The sequence below is a fragment of the Microcaecilia unicolor genome, chromosome 4 (assembly GCF_901765095.1).
Source record: "Microcaecilia unicolor chromosome 4, aMicUni1.1, whole genome shotgun sequence".
NCBI classification, from domain to species: Eukaryota; Metazoa; Chordata; class Amphibia; order Gymnophiona; family Siphonopidae; genus Microcaecilia; species Microcaecilia unicolor.
In genome coordinates, this window is record NC_044034.1 from 244,617,205 (window position 1) to 244,636,586 (window position 19,382).

At 43.8% G+C, this 19,382-nt stretch overlaps 1 protein-coding gene across 1 annotated transcript in view; it reads left to right on the forward strand.

Annotated features, from left to right (window-relative positions):
- DZIP1 (DAZ interacting zinc finger protein 1) overlaps window positions 1-19,382 on the forward strand; it is a 327,827-nt gene that overhangs the window by 281,222 nt on the left and 27,223 nt on the right. Inside the window, 1 exon segment of the mRNA XM_030201373.1 lies at window positions 2,523-2,650. Within this exon segment, the coding sequence (XP_030057233.1) occupies window positions 2,523-2,650 (128 nt within the window).

The window sequence follows — 19,382 nt, forward strand, 5'->3', positions numbered from 1 at the left end:
TGGTCTCCTCAGGTACACAGTTTGGAGTTGCAGTTGCCATTGAGGGGGGCTTCTTGGCGCAGTCTCCAGTGGTGGCTGTGCTCGGCCCATCTGAAAAAGGGCATGCCGTTGGAACCTCCTCAGTGGGTGATATAGGTAACGGATGCCAGTCTGCTGGGCTGGGGAGCTCAGTGTCTCGGTTGGTCCGCGCAGGGGCGGTGGTCGATGGAGGAAGCTCAGTGGTCTATCAACCGGTTGGAGACGAGGGCAATTTGCTTAGCTCTGTTGGTGTTTCGCTCAAGTGTGGTCGGAAAGGCGGTAAGAGTCGTGTCCGACAATGCGACAGCGGTAGCGTATGTCAACAGGCAGGGTGGTATAAAGAGTCCGCGGTTGGCAATCGAGACGGCTCTGCTCATGAGTTGAGCGGAAAGGCATCTAGTGCAGATTTCGGCGGCGCACGTGGCTGGGGTGGACAACGTGAACGCGGATTTTCTAAGCAGACACATGTTGGACCCCGGAGAATGGTCTCTGCACCAGTCGGTGTTCGACCAGATAGTTCTAAAGTGAGGAATGCCAGTAGTGGATCTCATGGCGTCGGCACAGAATGCTCAGGTTCCTCGGTATTTCAGACGGCGTCGGGATCCGCGAGCGGAAGGGATCGATGCGTTGGTCCTTCCGTGGCCTCAGCGGGTATTGCTGTATGTGTTTCCCCCGTGGCCCTTGATAGGTCGAGTCCTACAGAGGGTAGAATGTCATGCGGGTCCGGTGTTGGTGGCTCCGAATTGGCCGCGTCTGAGTGGTTTGGGGATCTGATGCGCTTGTTAGAAGGCGAGCCTCTGCGGCTGGGGGGCTCGGTGCTGTTGTGTCAGGGTCCAGTTGTCATGCCGGATCCGGATCGGTTCTCTCTTACGGTGTGGCCCTTGAGAGGGAACGGTTGAGAAGGAAAGGGTTTTCCCCTCAGGTGATTCAGACGATGCTGCAGTCTCGCAAACGTTCGACGTCTTTGGCCTATGTGCGTGTGTGGCACATATTGGAAGATTGGTGTGGGGACTGGGCGTTTGTCCCTTCGACAGCTTCTGTGTCGTGCATTTTAGATTTCTTGCAGGATGGTTTTGAGAAGGGCCTTTCATTGTCATCTTTGAAGGTGCAGCTGGCTGCTTTGGCATGTTTTCAAGGTAAGGTGCAGGGCAGGTCAGTTGCTTCTTCCCCGGATGTGGTCCATTTTTTTGAGGGGAGTGAAGTTGCTTCGTCCTCCTCAGCGGCCATTAGTTCCTCAGTGGGATCTTAATATCGTTCTTGACTCTTTGGCGGGTTCTTCTTTTGAGCCCTTGGAGTCTTGTTCGATAAAAGACCTTACTATGAAGGTGGTCTTTTTGGTAGCTATATCGTCGGCTCGCCGGATTTCGGAACTTCAGGCTCTTTCATGTAGGCCTCCGTTTTTGTGGTTTTCTAAGGAAAAGGTTTCGCTGCGTCCAGTGCCTTCGTTTTTGCCTAAGGTGGTATCCTCCTTTCATGTCAATCAGATGATTTCGTTGCTGGTCTTGGGGGACCGGACGGGGGATGCTTCTCAGCGTCGTTTGGCGAAATTGGATGTGCGCAGAGTGTTGAAGGTTTACTTGCGCAGGTCGGAGGAATTCAGATCTTTGGACAGGTTATTTGACCTTCATGTGGGGCCCAAGAAGGGAGCGGCTGCTTCTAAGGCATCTATAGCTCGGTGGTTGAAGGATGCCATCTCTTCGGCTTACATATTGCATAGCCGTACGGTGCCGGTGGGGCTTAAGGCACATTCCACTAGGGGGATGGCGGCTTCTTGGGCAGAGAGTAGTTTTGTTCCACTGGTGGAATTTGTAGAGCGGCGGTGTGGTCCTCCCTGCAGTCTTTTGTCAAACATTACAGAGTGGCTGTACAGGCAAGGGAGGATGCCAGTTTTGGAGCTGCAGTCCTGTCCTCTGGGCTTCGCAGGTCCCATCCTTAGATGTGTTTACTGCTTTGGTACGTCCCAAGCGTCTTGAACGGTCTGGAGGATTGCTGAGGAAGGTGAAATTAGGCCTTACCTGCTAATTTTCTTTCCTCTAGATCCTCCAGACCGTTCAAGAGCCCACCCAGTGTATTGGACAGTTCAGTACGATAATTTCTTTAGACTTCAGTTGCTGATATTTCTAGTAGCTCCTTTGATTTGGGTCCTGGAGTTTTACTAAGGGCAGTTTGTGGTACCGTTTGTGCCCATCTGCAGTTGAATTTCCCCGTCTTAAGGAGAGGAGATCTGAGTGTGGATTCAGTGGTTTTGTTTAGGTGGAGGTGTTTTGTTCCTCTGCTTTGTTACTGTTTTACTGGTTAGTAGAAAGTCTCAACAGGCTACTTGTATAAGAAGTTTTAGTGTTCTCAGTCTCCCTCTGCTGGTAGGAGTGCATAACTCAAGCGTCTTGAACGCTCTGGAGGATCTAGTGGAAAGAAAATTAGCAGGTAAGGCCTAATTTCACCTTGCATGTTAAATAATATATATAATTTGTGCATCTCGATTCTTCTTATATTTTTTACTCTAGGTACAGTTATCAAAGAATTGCATGAACAAATTGAAAAGAAGATTTCTTCCCATGGAAATGAAAAGAAACCAGTAGGTGGAATTGATGTGACACAAGCGTTTAAGAAGGATGAAGTTAAAGAACTTAAGGTGATTTTGTTGTTGTTATGAATTTTTTAAGAAACTTTTTTTCCTTAGCGTCCTTAGCATCAGTTGACCTGTAGATAAACACAGCAGGTCTGTGTGATTTGCCCCCTTAAGAGCACCGTGTAGTCTTAAAATGCTCAGTATTTCTCTGTCTCAGAGGAAGATAGTAATATACAGTTCAGGTCCTGGACTGATCGGACCAGATAGGGCTCCTGAGCTAGTTGTCACTGGTTCAAGTAGAGGTAACCTTCTCCTCAGCACTAAAGGACATATAGGGAATACTTGCAGGTGCCCCTCCCCTGGCGGAATATCTTGGGGTTGAGGTACCTTACAGAAATGGTGTGAACTTTGCTGCATAGGAATTGAGGCATGGAAACGACAAGCATCCTGTTTGCTTCAAGTGGCTGGAAGTCTCTATGGTTCATGAGCCTGTTCCTTTAGTTCCTTTCTTAGAGTACTATTGAGGGTTCCATGGCCTTCATCTAGTCCTTAAGCTATAATCTTGTATGATGGCCTTCAGGCAGACCTTATGGTTCAAGTCTTTTCTATGCTATTCCCTCAAATCTTAGCTCATTTAATAAGAGTTTCTGCCAGAAGGATGGGGAGAATGGCATGTTGGTTTATTTCTGGAAACATACACTGGACGTTTCCCTTATGTGATGCAGCACTGAAACCTAGCAGGGTAAGGTCCAGCAGGGAAATGTCCTTTCTTCTTAACTCAATAGTGCCCAGTGTTCCCATATGGGATTTTATTATGGGAACATTGGGCACTAATGGGTCTATTTTATTAAGACTTTATGCTGCCTGCCTTTTTTACATAAAAACAGGAACATAAGAGTAGCCATACTGAGTCAGACCAGTGGTCCAGCTAGCCCAGCATCCTGTTTCCAACAGTGGCCAAGCCAGGCTGCAAGTACTGTTTTTATTTACCCCTCTCTAGACCCCCGGTGGACCCTTCCACACGGAGGTATACAGAGGGTTTGTTCTTCGATTAGCCTCTTTACCGCAACCCTAAATTCCAGTGACACCCCTTTCCATGGGTATCGACGCTGGGGAGGCATCAGAAGGCGCAGTTCAAATCTAATCCCCATTACCACGGCTTTCTGTCTATCCGGATCTAAGTGAATCTTTGGCCATTTATGTTCCCACATTAAATCTATGTAAGTAAGAGAGAGAGAATCTAACTTATGTGTATAGGGGTAGTATTCAGTGAAATAGGTGAATGAGAGTAAATAGATTGAAATAAAGACTGAAACCAGTTAGTGAAAGAATTACTCATTTATTCTTACCCCAAATAGGGTCTTCAGTTAGGTACAGACATCGGACAGATTCTGGGTACAACTGGACAGAGCTTCGCTGCTTCCGAGGCGTTGGGGAAAAGTTCCGAAGAATCCTCGGAAGAGCACTGCTTATATAGAATTTGGTGCCCATACAAGTCTATGGAGAGGGATTTTTTTTCTAATATTGCTCAATCTATGAGTCATGACCTCCGGTCAGGTGCCCACCTGCCCCTCCTCCCACAGATTGCTTAATAATTTCAACTTTTACACTTTCACTTCCTCTTTTCCAATCTTAAGACAGAGATCTGTGTCTTTATATCTTGTGATACCAAGAGCCATATTTCAAAGACATCCTCCATCTTAAGAACCACACTTTTTACCATTTTTGTCATTAATTTCTACATCTTAAGTGTTACACTCAATTTGAAAGTTGTACCAGGTTTCATTAAGACTCACCAAGCAGTCCTGCTCTTGCAAGCTCTCTGCTATAAGGCCATCAGCAGGTTATTAGGCCTAGTCAGTACTTATCAGCTGTTCCAAGCTGTGCAGCTTGGCCCACCACTATTCCAGTGGATAGGTCTCAAGCTTGAACACATATTAACATTCCCCTCTTCACCCTATCTCATAGGGTGACACCAGGGTTAATGCACCATGGTACCATCCATTCCAGAAGGTATCCTATAAAACTATTGGTTTGGAGAGTCTAATTAAAACCTGATATGGTCAAATTCCTGAAATTCAGATCATAACATAGGCACTACTTCAGTCATTTCAATCCTTCTTGGGACTTACCCATACCTGCGATTAAGTAACATACTATAATTACACCAATAATATTTCTTAACCTATTAATATGCAGGTTTTACTCTTACTCTTACATATGTGTATATATATATATATTGCTAACAATCAATAATTCTTTGGTTATATACTGATTATATCTTAAGTATACATTTGCATAGATTACATAGTTATATTGATTATTGATCACATCATTTCATAAAGCTTTACGTTCTTATATTGTATCCCTGTGTGCTGTTACTTGATTATACAGTTGCAGACATATCATTCCACCATATTAACAGTACCTGGCAGAAACCCAAATCATAGCAACATTCCATGCTACAAATCCCAGGGCAAGCAGTTGCTTCCCCATGTCTCTCAGACTATGGACTTTTCCTCCAGGATCTTGTCCAAACCTTTTTTAAACTCAGAAACACTAACTGCTTTTAGCACATCCTGACAAAGAGTTTCACAGCTTAACTATTCATTGAGTGGAAAAATATTTCCTCCTGTTTGTTTTAAAAGTGTTTCCATTTAACTTCCTTGAGTATCCCCTTGTCTTTGTACTTTTGAACAAGTAAAAAAAATAATTTACTTCTACTCGTTCTTTTAACCTTTTCTAATTCCACTATATCTTTTTTGAGATATCTCAACTAGAACTGAATTCAATACTCAAGGTGCGTGTAAGATGTTGAGCGGATTTTGGGCGTGACTGCAGCAATAATACAGCCAGACAGGAGGTATAAGTGCAACATAAGAGGTGTTTATTTACAGAACAAATACTCTTAGTCCTGTCATCTCACAGGGCCGGGTCATAGCAAGACTTTTTCTTAACTCCAGCCCACTCCCTGGGGCACCTGGGGCTCCACTGACAACTGGGAGTCCTTGAGTTTGTCTCGGGACTTCAACCATTCCATCACTCATTCATGCCAGTCTCACCACATGCACACATGAGCGTGGCAAAATTAGTATGGTAACCACTGGGCCCCGTCACACCAATGGTCACAACTGTCCAATTCTCCACTATAGGGATCCATGATCCAAAAGATGCCATCTGGATAGGGCTGTCAGTTCCCTGGTCGCATCGCAGTCTTCTCCTCCTGTGGTGGCAACCAGTCGTTCTCATGGACTGGCCGTTTCATTTTGCCATGGAATCCGTCTCACCATCCACACCTGTACTCAAGTGCTATTTCTCTGGTTTGGGGTCATCTTTCTTACTGAGTACAAGCGACCTGACTTCCAGCATCCAACCATATTCAATCTTTCCACATCTGGCACTTCGGCCTCTGGCTCCAGACATCCAGATGGCCTGTTATCCCTTGCATTACAGGGCGTAGAGTGAGCTTTCTGGTTCTGCTCAAGGGTTCTCAGTTCCCCCCACTTCTTTTTCCACACATCTTTTAACTCCTTTTCTGGACTATGCAATATCAGGGCCAGCCACCCCTCGTTCCTCTCAGGTACTTCTGGCCCTTTGCAGTGAGACTTCCAGCTCTGTTGCAGCTTCAATATTACCACCATACTACATTCAGTATGTGGAAATAGTTTTTTTTCTTGTGATTCTGATCACCAACCACTGTACTACACTCAGTACATGGAAATGGTTTCCTTTCCTTGTGGTTCTGATCACTAGCCACCATGCCACACTCAGTACGTGGAAATGGTTTCTTTTCCTCATTGTTCTGATCCCCAACCACCATACTATACCCAGTACATCAGTACATGGAAATGGTTTCTTTTCACAATTCTTAATTTGGAAGGGTCCTTCTTTCAACACTGCTACTTCTCCTTGATAATCCAGTGTCTTTCCAGGCTCTGTGCCGGACTCCTCCTGAGTCTGGTCCAGTGTACATGCATCCTGGCTCCTAGGTCTCCTAGGTGCAGGGTAAAACTGAACCATAAAACTCAGTGGACAGCCACTCCTTGCAAATTCCACTGTGGTGCTCTTTACCCAGCCTCTCAGTGGTAGCATTATATTCCTGCATTAAATCCTTCCAAAATTCTCCTGTTCCCAATGAATTCTTTTCTTCAGTACTGGCCAGACTCTTCTCCTGGCCTGCATCTTTAAGCCTTTGTTTCGCAGGCTCATTTTTGCTTCTCTTTGGCACTACTCCATTAAGTGCTGATGCTAGAGCCTTCAAGGTTTGCCTCTAGCTTCCCCTTTACAGTGCTCTTGAAGCAGCTCAAGCTCCTTACTAACAATCTGTTGGTCTCCCAATAAGCCCTTCTGAAATGAGAGCTCTTCTTCTAGGAGCTTCTTTAAGCTTTCTACTTGACAGGTCAACTCTTTTTGCTCAATCTGTGTTTGTGCTTTCCCAGTCTCTGAATTAGTCAAGTAGAAGTTGCTTTTCTTCCTGCCCCACCAGGACTTCCTTAAGTCGCTCATCTAAATTTCGGGCCCATTCCTTCATAGAATCCCTCGCTTGCAGCGTCTGTTTGAGTTGGGTAGCCACATCCTCTAACCTTTTCCATGCCTCGTTCCTAGACAACTCCACTTTACTCAGCAGGGCATGTTTCTGCATCAGCTGCTCCTGTAGTAACTCAGTGTCCAACTCTGACACTTTCTTCTGGTGCTCCTGCACTCCAACAAACTCAGTACTGAGTTGATACTGTGTCTCTGCCAGTTTCTGAGACAATACTTTATTCTCTTCTAGTAGCCGAGTACACTCTTGCTGTGTTCTTGCCTCTTTTTTAGCCACCTCCTCCTCCCGGAGGCGCTTCTCCTGGGCTGGCAGTTGGAGTTCAGCAATCCTGCTCTCCAGTACTCCAGTCCTCGCTTGTTCCTCCTGACTCTCCTGCAGGAGATGAGACAGCTGACCATGAAGTTTAAGAAACTGTTCCACCAGCAGTGCTTTGGCCAGCTCCACTTGTGCTGCCACTAGACACTTGGCTTGCTTCTCTGTTTCCCGGACACAATCGTTTCTTATCTGCTGAGCTGGGATGCTCTGCTTCAGCAATCCCTGCAGTTCCTCAAGTGTGCGATTCACTTCTGGCTTCTCCTCAGACAGAAACGGGTCCAAATCTTCTCGAACATATCTCAATCTTCACCTTCCCAATTGCAAAGGTCTCAAATACAAAACATATTACACATCCAACTTCTCTGTTATAGGCAGCCAACTCTGGAACACCATACCAAGATACATTCGAACAACCAACGAACATCTACCCTTCCGAAAGCTGCTGAAAACATACCTCTTCAAACAAGCCTATCCAAACAACCCAACTTAATTTACGAACCTAATCCACAACATTAACATTAACCATACCTCAATCCTTCCCCTCACATCTCCTCCTCTTGTCCTTCTCTAATACAATTGTGTTATCTCTATGATATTTTTACCCATATATTATGTTACCTCTGTGATACTTTGTACCCATACATTGTGTTATCTCTGTGTTACTTTGTACCCATATATTGTAAGCCGCACTGAACCTGCTATCGAGCGGGAAAGAGCGGGGTATAAATGCTACAAATAATAATAACAGCTTTTCCGTCAACAAAGTTGCCCCCTTCCATTCCTCTTGAAGGGTTTCATTGGCAGCTGTTAGCAGGGGTACTTGTTCAGAGACTTGGGCCATCTCCTCTTTCTGGCATTTTAGTCTCTGAGCCAGCTCCTTCATCTTACACTCTAATTTATCTTCAGTGAGCGCCTGGCAGCTCCTCGTGAGCTGTCCCGTTTCCATCCGCAACTCTTATATGAAAAGATTCTGTTGCTTGAGCTGGTCACGTGACTCTCCCTTTGCAGCTCTACCCATTGTGCGTACTGTTTTGCCTCTTGTAACTCATGGAGCAGGTTATCTGCCTGTCTCTGCAGCCTCTCCATGGAGTCTTCCTTCAGGGACAACTGCTTCCTCATGTGGATGACCTCTGTTGTCCAGGCTGTTTTCCAGTGCTACAACTTCCTGTTCTTGGGCTTCCCATAGCCTCTTTTGCTCTGTTTCCACAGCGGTACGGCTAGACTACAGCTTTTTCACATACTTGCCAGTTTTCTGGACCAGGGCATCCATTAGTTCCCTTTTCTCTCCTTCCAGCTGGACTTGAAGGATCTCTTTCTCCTTCTGCAGTCTCTGTCATTTTTGTTGTGCCTTATCTAACTCCCAGGCAGGGTCTCCAGAATAAAGACAGACTCCCCTCTGCTGAACCTGCAGATCTCTAAACTCTGAAGCTTTGTCAGAAGACTCCTGCTTCTGCAGCTCTTTAATCTCAGGCAGATCTATGGGCAGACTTTTCCCAGGGGCTTCTTCATCTACCACTTTAGTCTCTTTGGCCACTACCTTCCTTAATATTCCTTTATTTTTCTGGGAAGCCTGGCTTTTGCCCATCTTGGAGTAAATGGTACATGCTAAGCCAGGCCATGATAATAGTAAAATTAGTAATTACATACCCATTTCTTTGATTGATATGTATTGTAAGATCTACTCAAACATTTTAGCTAATCGCCTGGCCAAGGTTATGTCTGTTTTAGTCGATCTGGAACAAACTGGGTTTTCCCTTGTCGATTTTCTTCAGACAGCACCCAGCTGCTGTGTGATTTGATTCATGTATTGAAGGGACATGATATCCCAGAGATCTTATTTTCATTGGACACTGAAAAGGCTTTTGATAACATTATATGGTGTTAATTGTTTAAAATCCATCACTGCTTTGGGATTTGTGATTCTTTTCTTAAGAAAATTCAGTTTTATAAACTTGATTAATGGCTCAAATTAAAGTGAATGGGCAGTTGTCTGAAGCTTTCATTCTGCAGAAAGGTACTCGACTGGGCTGTCCACGTTCTCCTCTGCTTTTTGATCTGGCACTGGAGTCCTTGATACTGACAGTTAAGCAGAGTGCCCTAATACAGGAGCTAGTAGAGTTAGAAGTGGAAGGCAGAATTGTTGCTTATGCTGATGATCTTTCACTGTTCTTACATACCTTATCTGTCCTCCAGTTATTTGATTTGATCACTCAATTAGTTTATTTTCTGGGTAAAGGATAAACACAGGAAAGACAAAAGTTATGCCTTTAAACAAATATACTCGGGTATTGGATCTGGTTCTATAACCTTTTCAAATTAACCCCCTTGTTTACTAAAGTTTAGCTCGAGTTATCTACAGCAGGGCCCATTTTATTCCTATGGGCCGTTCTGCAGATAACGCGAGCTAAGCTTTAGTAAACAACCTCCTAAAACAGAAGACCTTCTTTATTTGGCTATCAGGGTGGCTCTCACACTTGAAGATTTATTAGTTAAAATGGTGACTGTATGCAGACAGTATTATATTTATATGTATTCTACATAATTTATATTTCATTTTTTGCCTTTTTATATGTTTATGTATGTTTTAAAATATTTTATAAACTCCTGAGGCAGGTGCTTAGGCGCCGAAACACAGCAGTTGTGTCGAGTCAGTTGATGACTTCTTGGTAAAGACTTAAAAACTGTACATATGTCTCCCTTGGTGTTTTGGAAAGAGCCAGCCCACCCTACTCCTTCTTTTGCTTGATTGTTTTTTACGTAGGGATTGAGTGTTCCTCCACTTCTGTGGCCCCCTTTTTCTCTTAGGTTTCAGATCATGCCATGATATGGGTCACAATCCATTGGGAGGGGCTTAGAGCAAGTTTAACACCCCCTGGAAATTCCCATTAGAGCTTTATAAAGACTTTAAGTTGTGGGTTTATTGATGCTGAATTGAAAGGATTATGCAACCTGTAATGCTATTCAGAGAGACAACTCAGTGTTGTTTTGGGAGACTTGTGAAAGCATGCTTAAAGCAGGGACTATATCATATATGGGTTTTAAGAGGAAAGCAAGGGACAGGAAAATCCAAAGGCTGGAAAAACAATTGTGTGAGGATAGATTATATAGGTCCCAAACAAAACAAAGAACAATTGCTAGCTGCACAGTTCACCTTAAATGAATCAGAGAACTGTGGTCTTTATTCTATTACAAATAAAATTTCTACTGATATAGTAATAAAATGGCTAGAATGCTAGCTAGGCTAACAAGCAATTGGGAAGGGCCCAAAAACAACACGTTACTAAAAGCTCACCAAGGTCAAATGATAAGAACTCGTCAGGATATTTATATATTATATTCTAAATCCAGAAATGGAACTCTAGAAAGAGACACATACCTAAATGACTTGGATCTGCTTCAAATTATGGCTACCAATAAACAACTTCTTAATTGACTGATTAGTATGGGGGAAGTGAGATGGGTAATTCAGAATTGAACCCTCTCCCCCCCCCCCCCCCCCTCCCATAAGGCCCCTGGACTGATGGATTTCAGGGTAGCATGTTGTAATACTGTTGTTGCATCAAAAACCATGCCTGATACTCTCAACCAAGCTCAAATTATAGTCTTGTTGAAACTTGATAGGTGCCCATTGTTGCCAGAATCATATTGCCCAATCTTCTTTCTTAATGTGCAAGCGAAACTTCCTGCTAAAGTTTTGGCCAACAGACTCACACAAGTGCTACTTCATAGTATTGCAGCACCCTAAGTTGGATTTATTTGTGCATGACATGCAGTGAAGAATGTGAGAGCGATTCTGGCCACCCTGGTGGCAGTTAAAATAAGGGGGTGTGATCTCTTTTGGTCAGTTTCAACGTTGAAAAAGCATTTAAAAGGATATCATGGGCATTCATGCAAGTTGTGTTGGTAGAATATAGAATGGATGACTTCTTTCAAGAGGTGGTTCAAGCTTTATATCAGGAACTCAAGGCAGTAGTATGGATTATTGGAAACATGTCTGAACAGTTTTGCATTGAAAGGGAAACAAGACAGGACTGCCACCTTTCACTATTACCATTTGTCTTTAACATTGGGAAATCTTAGTAAATCCGGAGATAAAGGGAATACGGTTATATAATTATACACTCAAGATTTCAGCTTTTGTAGATGACCTGCTGGTTCACCTTGTTAATCGCACAGATCTCTCCCAGCCCTGATGAATAGTTTTCAGGAATATGGTGACTTCTCAGCCAATAATAAATTGCAGTAATCTTTATTCAGCACCACAGGTATACAAGACCCGACATGGAGCCGTGTTTTGACGGGACTAACCCATCTGCTTCAGGGGTCATACACTAAGCATAAACAAAAAAAAATATATAAAACATTATTCAAGTTTTCATCACCAGGCCTTGAAACAAAACTTACCATTCAGCCAATTTTTGAGATTTAAAAAGGTTTGCTCTGATTATGCAGATTTTGAGCACCAGGCTGAAATTATGGCTGATAGGTTCCAAAATAGAGTATCCTAAAAGATGCATTGAATCAGGATATAACAAAGCAGTTAATATCAGATGCAAAGAGAGCACAAGACATTGTGTGTACTCTGAGATTTTCATGTTTATTAGCAAGTATTAAGAAAATTATCCACAAACATTGGCACATCCTTGAAGGTCATTCTTGTTTTCAAGGAAAAGATCTAGTTGTTGCTGTACATAAGGGAACGTAATCTCAAAGAATTTTTTGGTTCTGTCCACACTGCCAGAACCCACAACAGATCTTATGCTGACTATTCCTTTAGGTCTTAGAAAATGTGGACGTTTCAGTGAGTGTCATCATGCCTTAGAAATTACCAATTTTAAACATCCAAATACTGGTGAAGTGTATTTATTAAGACATAATTCGGACTGTACAACATCTCAGGTCATCTGCTATTCAGTATCCATGTCCCCTCTTGTATGTAGGTAAAACGATTAGAATGATTAAAACTAGGTTGATTGAACATCGTAGCTGTTTGAGCAGGAATATACTTTCTGCTCTGTTGGTTGAACATTGGAATGCTGCAAGACATCTGACTGGTGATCTTGAGGGTTTTTTTTTATTAAGATTGTACAGTGTGGTTGGACAGGAGGGGATGCTGATGCACTCCTCTTAAGAATAGAAATTGATTCACCGTTTTCATACCATCACCCCTCATGGTCTCAATATAGATTTTGATTTTATACCTTTTTTGTAATTTTCTTGCTTGTTTAGTGACCTTTTTTCAGTTTTCTTTCCTTGTTTTGTCGTCTTTCTTCCTTTTTTTATCAGCATTTCTGTAGTAACTTTGTTTTTCATCAGTATTCATATTATCATATCATTTTTTTTCTTCTTCCCTACATTCTCTTTTTTCCTTGTATTAGTTCTTTTTTTTTATTTTCTTCTTTATTGCCCACTTTTGTCTTTTTTATTTTCCTTGTTGGACTACATTTGTGCTGTCTCACACATTTTGACAGTTTGTTTATTTGCTAGGAGTGCAGCATTGGGGTTGGTCTTGGTTTTCCAATAATCATCTTCCCTTTTTGCATTTATGCATATGCAAGTGGAATGAATATTTATGATTTCCTTTTCAAAATCAGCTGTTTTGTACTCTCACATTCTCTCATTTTTTTGGTGGGGTTTACTGTGTCCTGTCAGATTTAGTCTCTACACAGCGGTGAGTGTTTCATTGGTTTTATATGTATTTTCTTTCTTGTGGCGTTTCTTTCCACACAGCTTTCAGAACTTTAAATATATTAAGCTAGTCTGTAGTTTATGTGCCTTTTTACCATTTTTTAAATTGCTGTCATCATTTGGACAGGCACAATTTGTTTTTTGTACCTATAGCTTTTTATTGCACTTTTTTAAAGATTAGGTACATCGGTACATGTTTATCTTTATTAGACGTAGTGAACAGCTTCTGCTGACTTGGTGTCGCTGTATTTCTATCTGCCACCAAATGATTTTCAGTCATAACACCCTTTTTAAATGGGACGTACCTTTTTTTTTATGCATATGGGACATATGTAGATCACAGCAGACACGGTCTCCATATTGCCAATTAGTTTATTTTAGTGACATCAATTGACCAATTAAAATTGATTTCCTTTACAGGTTACTTCTTTGTTTGCCAACAAGTGTGTAAAATAATTTTGTGTTCCACATTGTATATTTAATAGATTTTAACATGAGTGGAGTTTTTTCTTTTATTAATTCAAAAACACCAGTATGTTTTTACTGAATTGGTATCACTTTTTCCTCTTTCATGTGCATTTTAGTCACACACCTTATCTAAGGTTTTTACATCAAGGTTAGTTTGTGTGGAACTTTGATCCCCTATTTTTTAACATATCTCTCTCCTTTTTTTGAAATATCTTTTTTGTAATATCTTATTTACTATCTTTTGTATTATACAGTGGTTCTATATGGTTACATTATGTTCATTGTCATTCATTTTTTTTATAAAATCTTTTGTGTTGTCTTTTATATTTTTTTATTGTGGTACCACTCATTTGTATTGCTTAGTTATTGATACTTATAGACATTTTTGTTAATATATATAAAAAAATTCTCAATGTATTTTTAATGTTTATATATATATATATATATATATATATATATATATATATATATATATATATATATATTTATTTATAGTTTTATGTTTAATGTATGATCCCTGAAGCAGACAGATTAGTCCCGTTGGGTCTTGTATACTAGTGGTGCTGAATAAAGATTACTGCATTTTATTATTGGCTGAGAAGATTTTTTGCTCCACCTCTATTCCTTGGTCTCCTTCTGGATTATACATAGAAGTTTTTTCCTTTACCTTTGGGTTTGGTTTTTGGACTTTGGACTTCTTAGGATTTAAATTGAACATTTATCGTTTATTCATTTACTAGACCGTCACTTATTACAAAAGTAAATCAGAATGGTTTACAATATAAAATAACATAAAATAACACTAGAAACAGTAGATAAACATACTCTGAAATCCATTTGTGATAGGAAAGCACTACAAAAAGTCAACACTCATACAGATTTCACAAACTTTGGGCTTTTTTTTTTCCTTTCAGTTTGTTTTACTTTTTCTATATTTTGATTTTAGGTGATTATTTCTAGTGACTCTTGAAAGAGATGTGTTTTTAAAGCTTTATGAAAATGAGTATAAGAGTGCTCAAGTCTAAGTTCTTTAGACAATACACTGCAGGAAGGCTGGGTGAGAAAATCCCTTTGAAGTGGGCAATGGGCTCTTTTAGATATTTGGGGATACAGTTATCTATGGACACCTCTAGGCTATATACACAAAATGTTAGTGCGCTGTTAGAGGATACCAGGAAAAAATTAGCAGGACTGTGGACTCTCCCACTATCTTTGAGTGGGGAAGCCTGCCTGTTCTGCATGACCCTTTTCTCCAAATTGTTGTATACATTTCAACTGATTCCATACGTTGCTTAAAAATATCAGGTTGCCCTTTACAGAGATTTGACCAGATATTGTTGGGGCTGGAGTGGCCAAAACGTAGAAAGTTCATCAGTCATATTTGTTTGGGAATTGGAAACAGGGGGGCCTTGGGGTTATCAGAGATTCAGTTTTATGGAAACATAGAATCATGATGGCAGATAAGGGCCAAATGGCCTTCCAGTCTGATCTTCCTCAGTAACCACTAACTCCTCCTTTTCCTAAGGGATCCCACGTGCCTGTCCCATGCTTTCTTAAATTCTGACACAGTCCTCATCTCCACAACCTCTACCGGGAGGCCATTCCACGCATCCAGCACCCTTTCTGTGAAAGAGTATTTTCTTAGATTACTCATAAGCCTATTTCCTCTTAACTTCATACTATACTCTTTCATTCCACAGTTTTCCTTCATTTGAAAAACGCTCACCTCTTGTACATTAACACCTCTTAGGTATTTAAACGTCTCTATCATATCCCTTCTCTCCAGCCTCTGTTCCAGTGTATACGTGTTGAGGTTCATAAGCCTGTCCCTGTAAGTTTTATGACTGAGACCACTTAACCAGTTTTGTAGCCGCCCTCTGGACCAACTCCATCCTGTTTATACCTTTCTATAGGTGCGGTCTCCAGAATTGCACTCAGTACTCAAAAATGGGGTCTCACCAGAGACTTGTACAAGAGCACTATCACCGCTTTTTTCCTGCTGGTCATCTCTCTCCTTATGCACCCAAGCACCCTTTTGGCTTTGACCATCGCCTTTTCTACTTTGTTTGGCCACCTTAAGGTTATCACACACAATCACCTCCAAGTCCCACTCTTCTTTTGTACACAGAAGCACTTCACCTCCTGTACTGTACCGTTCTCTTAGATTTTTGTAACCCACGTGCATGACCCTGCATTTCTTAGCATTAAATCTTATATGCCAATTATCAGACCATTCGTCAAGGTTCGCTAGATCTTTCCTCATGCCATCCACACCCTCTGGGGTGTCCACCCTATTACAGTGTTTGGTATCATCTACAAAGAGACAAACCTTACCAGACAGTCCTTCCACAATATCACTCTCAAAGAAGTTAAAAAGGGCCGGCCCGAGGACCAATCCCTGCAGTACACCACGGATAACATTCCTTTCCTCGGAGCAAACTCCATTTACCACTACCCTCTGTCTCCTTCCATTTAACCAGTTATTAACTCAGTCAGTCACTTTAGGTCCCACACTGATGGCACTTAGTTTATTTATCAGTCGCCTGTGTGGAACCGTGCCAAAATCCAAGTATACCACATCTAGCGCCTCTCCCACTTCCAACTGTTTGGTTACCCAGTCAAAGAAATCAATCAGATTTGTCTGACACAACCTGCCTCTAATGAAGCCATGTTGCCTCGGGTCCTGCAGTCCATTCAATTTGAAAAAATTCACGATCCTCCGCTATAGAAGGTCAGACTGACAGGTCTGTAATTCCCAGCCTCCTCCTTACTTCCACTCTTGTGCAGAGGGACCACATATTCTCTTCTCCAGCCCTCTGGGACCACTCCAGATTCTAAGGAAGCACTGAAGAGGTCAGACAGCGAAGCCATCAGAACTTCTCCGAGTTCCTTTAGTACCCTCGGATGTATCCCATCAGGTTCCATCACTTTGTCTACTTTTAGTTTAGCTAGTTCCTTATAAACACAGTCTTCTGAGAATCAGTCCTGGTTTACCACACAGTCATCCCCCTTTGCATTTATTTTCTGTAGTACTACCCCTGGCCTTTCATCCATGAACACGGAACAGAAATAATTGTTAACAGTTCAGCTTTATCCTTATCGGCTTTTGCATATTCCTTCCCCTCAGCTTTGAGCCTCGCAATTCTATTTTGGCACTTCCTCCTGTTATGTATCTGAAAATGTCTTGTCCCCCAGTTTTACCATATCGGCTATCTTTTCTTCCATTTGTCTCTTCGCTTTCCTGACAGCTTTTCCAGCTTCTCTTCGCTTTTCAAGGTACTTTTGCCTGTCTTCCTCTTTCTGAATCCGCTTGTAACTTATGAAGGCCATTCTTCTTTCTCTTACCTTTTCAGCTACTACGTTTCAGAACCAGAGTGGTCTTCTTTTTCTCTTACTTTTATTTAATTTTCTATCATAAAGTTTAGTCGCCTTTAATATAGCTCCCTTCAGTTTTGCCCACTACTGTTCTTCTTCCTTCAGCTGTTTGCATCCAACTATCTCTTCCTTGAGAAATTTCCCCATCGCGGCAAATTTAGTTCTTTTGACATCTAGGACCATACAATCTTGAATAAGTCCTCTCCTCCTTTGTCTTAATATTGAACCATATCATTCAGTGATGACTAGATGCCAAATATCTCCCACCGTAATATCAGAAACTTTGTCCTCATTTGTAAGCACTAGGTCTAGAATAGCTTCATCCTGAGTCGATTCCATTATCCACTGCTGAAACAATTCTTCTTGTAGAGAATCCAATTCTAGACAGCCCCACAGCAGGGACTCTCCAGTTGACACCCGGCATATTAAAATCACCTGTCAGAAGTACCTAGCTATCTTGCAGATATCTTCAATTAAGTTTCTGTCCATATCTTCTGACTGTGAAGGTGACCTATATATGTTTTCTCCGAGGACAAGCAGGCTGCTTGTTCTCACTGATGGGTGACGTCCACGGCAGCCCCTCCAATCGGAAACTTCACTAGCAAAGTCCTTTGCTAGCCCTCGCGCGCCCGCGCGCACCACGCATGCGCGGCCGTCCTCCCGCCCGAAACCGGCTCGAGCCGGCCAGTCTTCTTTTGTCCGCACTCGGTACGGTCGTGTTTTCGCCGTGTCGAGCCCCGGAAAGTCGACCTCGCGCGTCCAATTTGTTTGAACGTGTTTTTTTCCTTCGGGAGAGCTTTATTCTAGTCGGGAAGTGCTCCGGAAACCCCCCGCCGGGTTTCGTGTAAATCCTCCCCGTACTTCCAGCTTTTTTGCCCCGGTAAGTTTTCTTTCGTCGTCGGGGTAGGCCTTTTTTCGGCCTCGGTCGAGATTTTTTCTCCCTCTAAATTTGGTGCTTCGAATTTCGCCATTTCGGCTTTTGATTTCGCCGGCGTGATTTTTCCGCCCATGACATCGAAGCCTTCCAGCGGCTTCAAGAAGTGCACCCAGTGCGCCCGGGTTATCTCGCTCACTGATCGACACTCGTCGTGTCTTCAGTGTCTGGGGGCCGAGCACCGCCCTCAGAACTGCAGTCTGTGTTCCCTGCTTCAAAGGCGGACTCAGGTAGCGAGACTAGCCCAGTGGAACGTGTTGTTCTCGGGCTCTTCGTCGGCATCGGCACCGGGATCTTCGAGTGCATCGACGTCGTCAGCGTCCAGACCATCTTCCTCGGCCGCCCCTGCATCGAGTGCATCGAGGCATCGGGCCTCTGCATCGGCGCCGAGACATCGGATAGCTGCATCGACGTCGGTGGTACCAGGACCTCGTCTGCTGATGTCGTCGGACGGTGGTGCATCGGTGGAGTGCAGGTGAGGGCTGTCCATTCCCCTGCTGGTGGCGGTGAGCCCTCGGGTGGGTCTCCGCCTACCCTGAGGGCTCCTGCGGTACAGCCCCCCCGAGATCGACCTTCTTCAGTCTCGGCCCCGAGGAAGCGACGGGTGGATTCGACGTCCTCCTCGTCGGTGCCGGGGAGCTCCGGTGACATGCTTCGGAAGAAATCGAAGAAGCATCGACACCGGTCTCCTCCCCGTGTCGGCACCGAGAGCTCTGGGTCGCCGAGGGATTCGGCACCCAGCAGGCATCGGCACCGAGAGGACCGCTCACCCTCTGTTCAGGAGGTGTCGATGCGCTCCGCTCTGGACAGCCCGGAACAGCCTCCACGCCCGGAACAGGTACTGACGTCGACGCCTGCATCGACCTCTCAGCCTTTCTCTGCAGCCGCTCTAAACGAGAGCCTCCGGGCCGTTCTCCCAGAGATTCTGGGAGAGCTGTTGCGCCCACCCCTCCGGTACCGGCGGTGCTTGCGCCACCGGTACCGTCGAGCGTGGCGCCGGCTGGCCCATCGCCCAGGTTGAGGTCCCCGACGTCGGTACCGCGTGCGGTACCGACCGCGGCCACCTCCCAGGAAGGCTCCCCGACTACGTCGGCGGAGGGAGCTTCGCCGATGCGGGCGAGGGAGTCTACCTCTCGACGCCCCCATCGTGGACAGGGTTCCACGGAGTCGAGCAGGGCGAGGTTGCAGACACAGGTCCGTGAACTTGTGTCTGACACCGAGGGTGAGGCCTCGTGGGAGGAAGAGGAAGATCCCAGATATTTCTCTGACGAGGAGTCTGGGGGTCTTCCGTCTGATCCCACTCCCTCTCCTGAGAGACAGCTTTCTCCTCCCGAGAGTCTGTCTTTTGCCTCCTTTGTCCGGGAGATGTCTACGGCCATCCCCTTCCCGGTGGTTGTGGAGGACGAGCCCAGGGCTGAAATGTTTGAGCTCCTGGACTATCCTTCTCCACCTAAGGAAGCGTCCACTGTTCC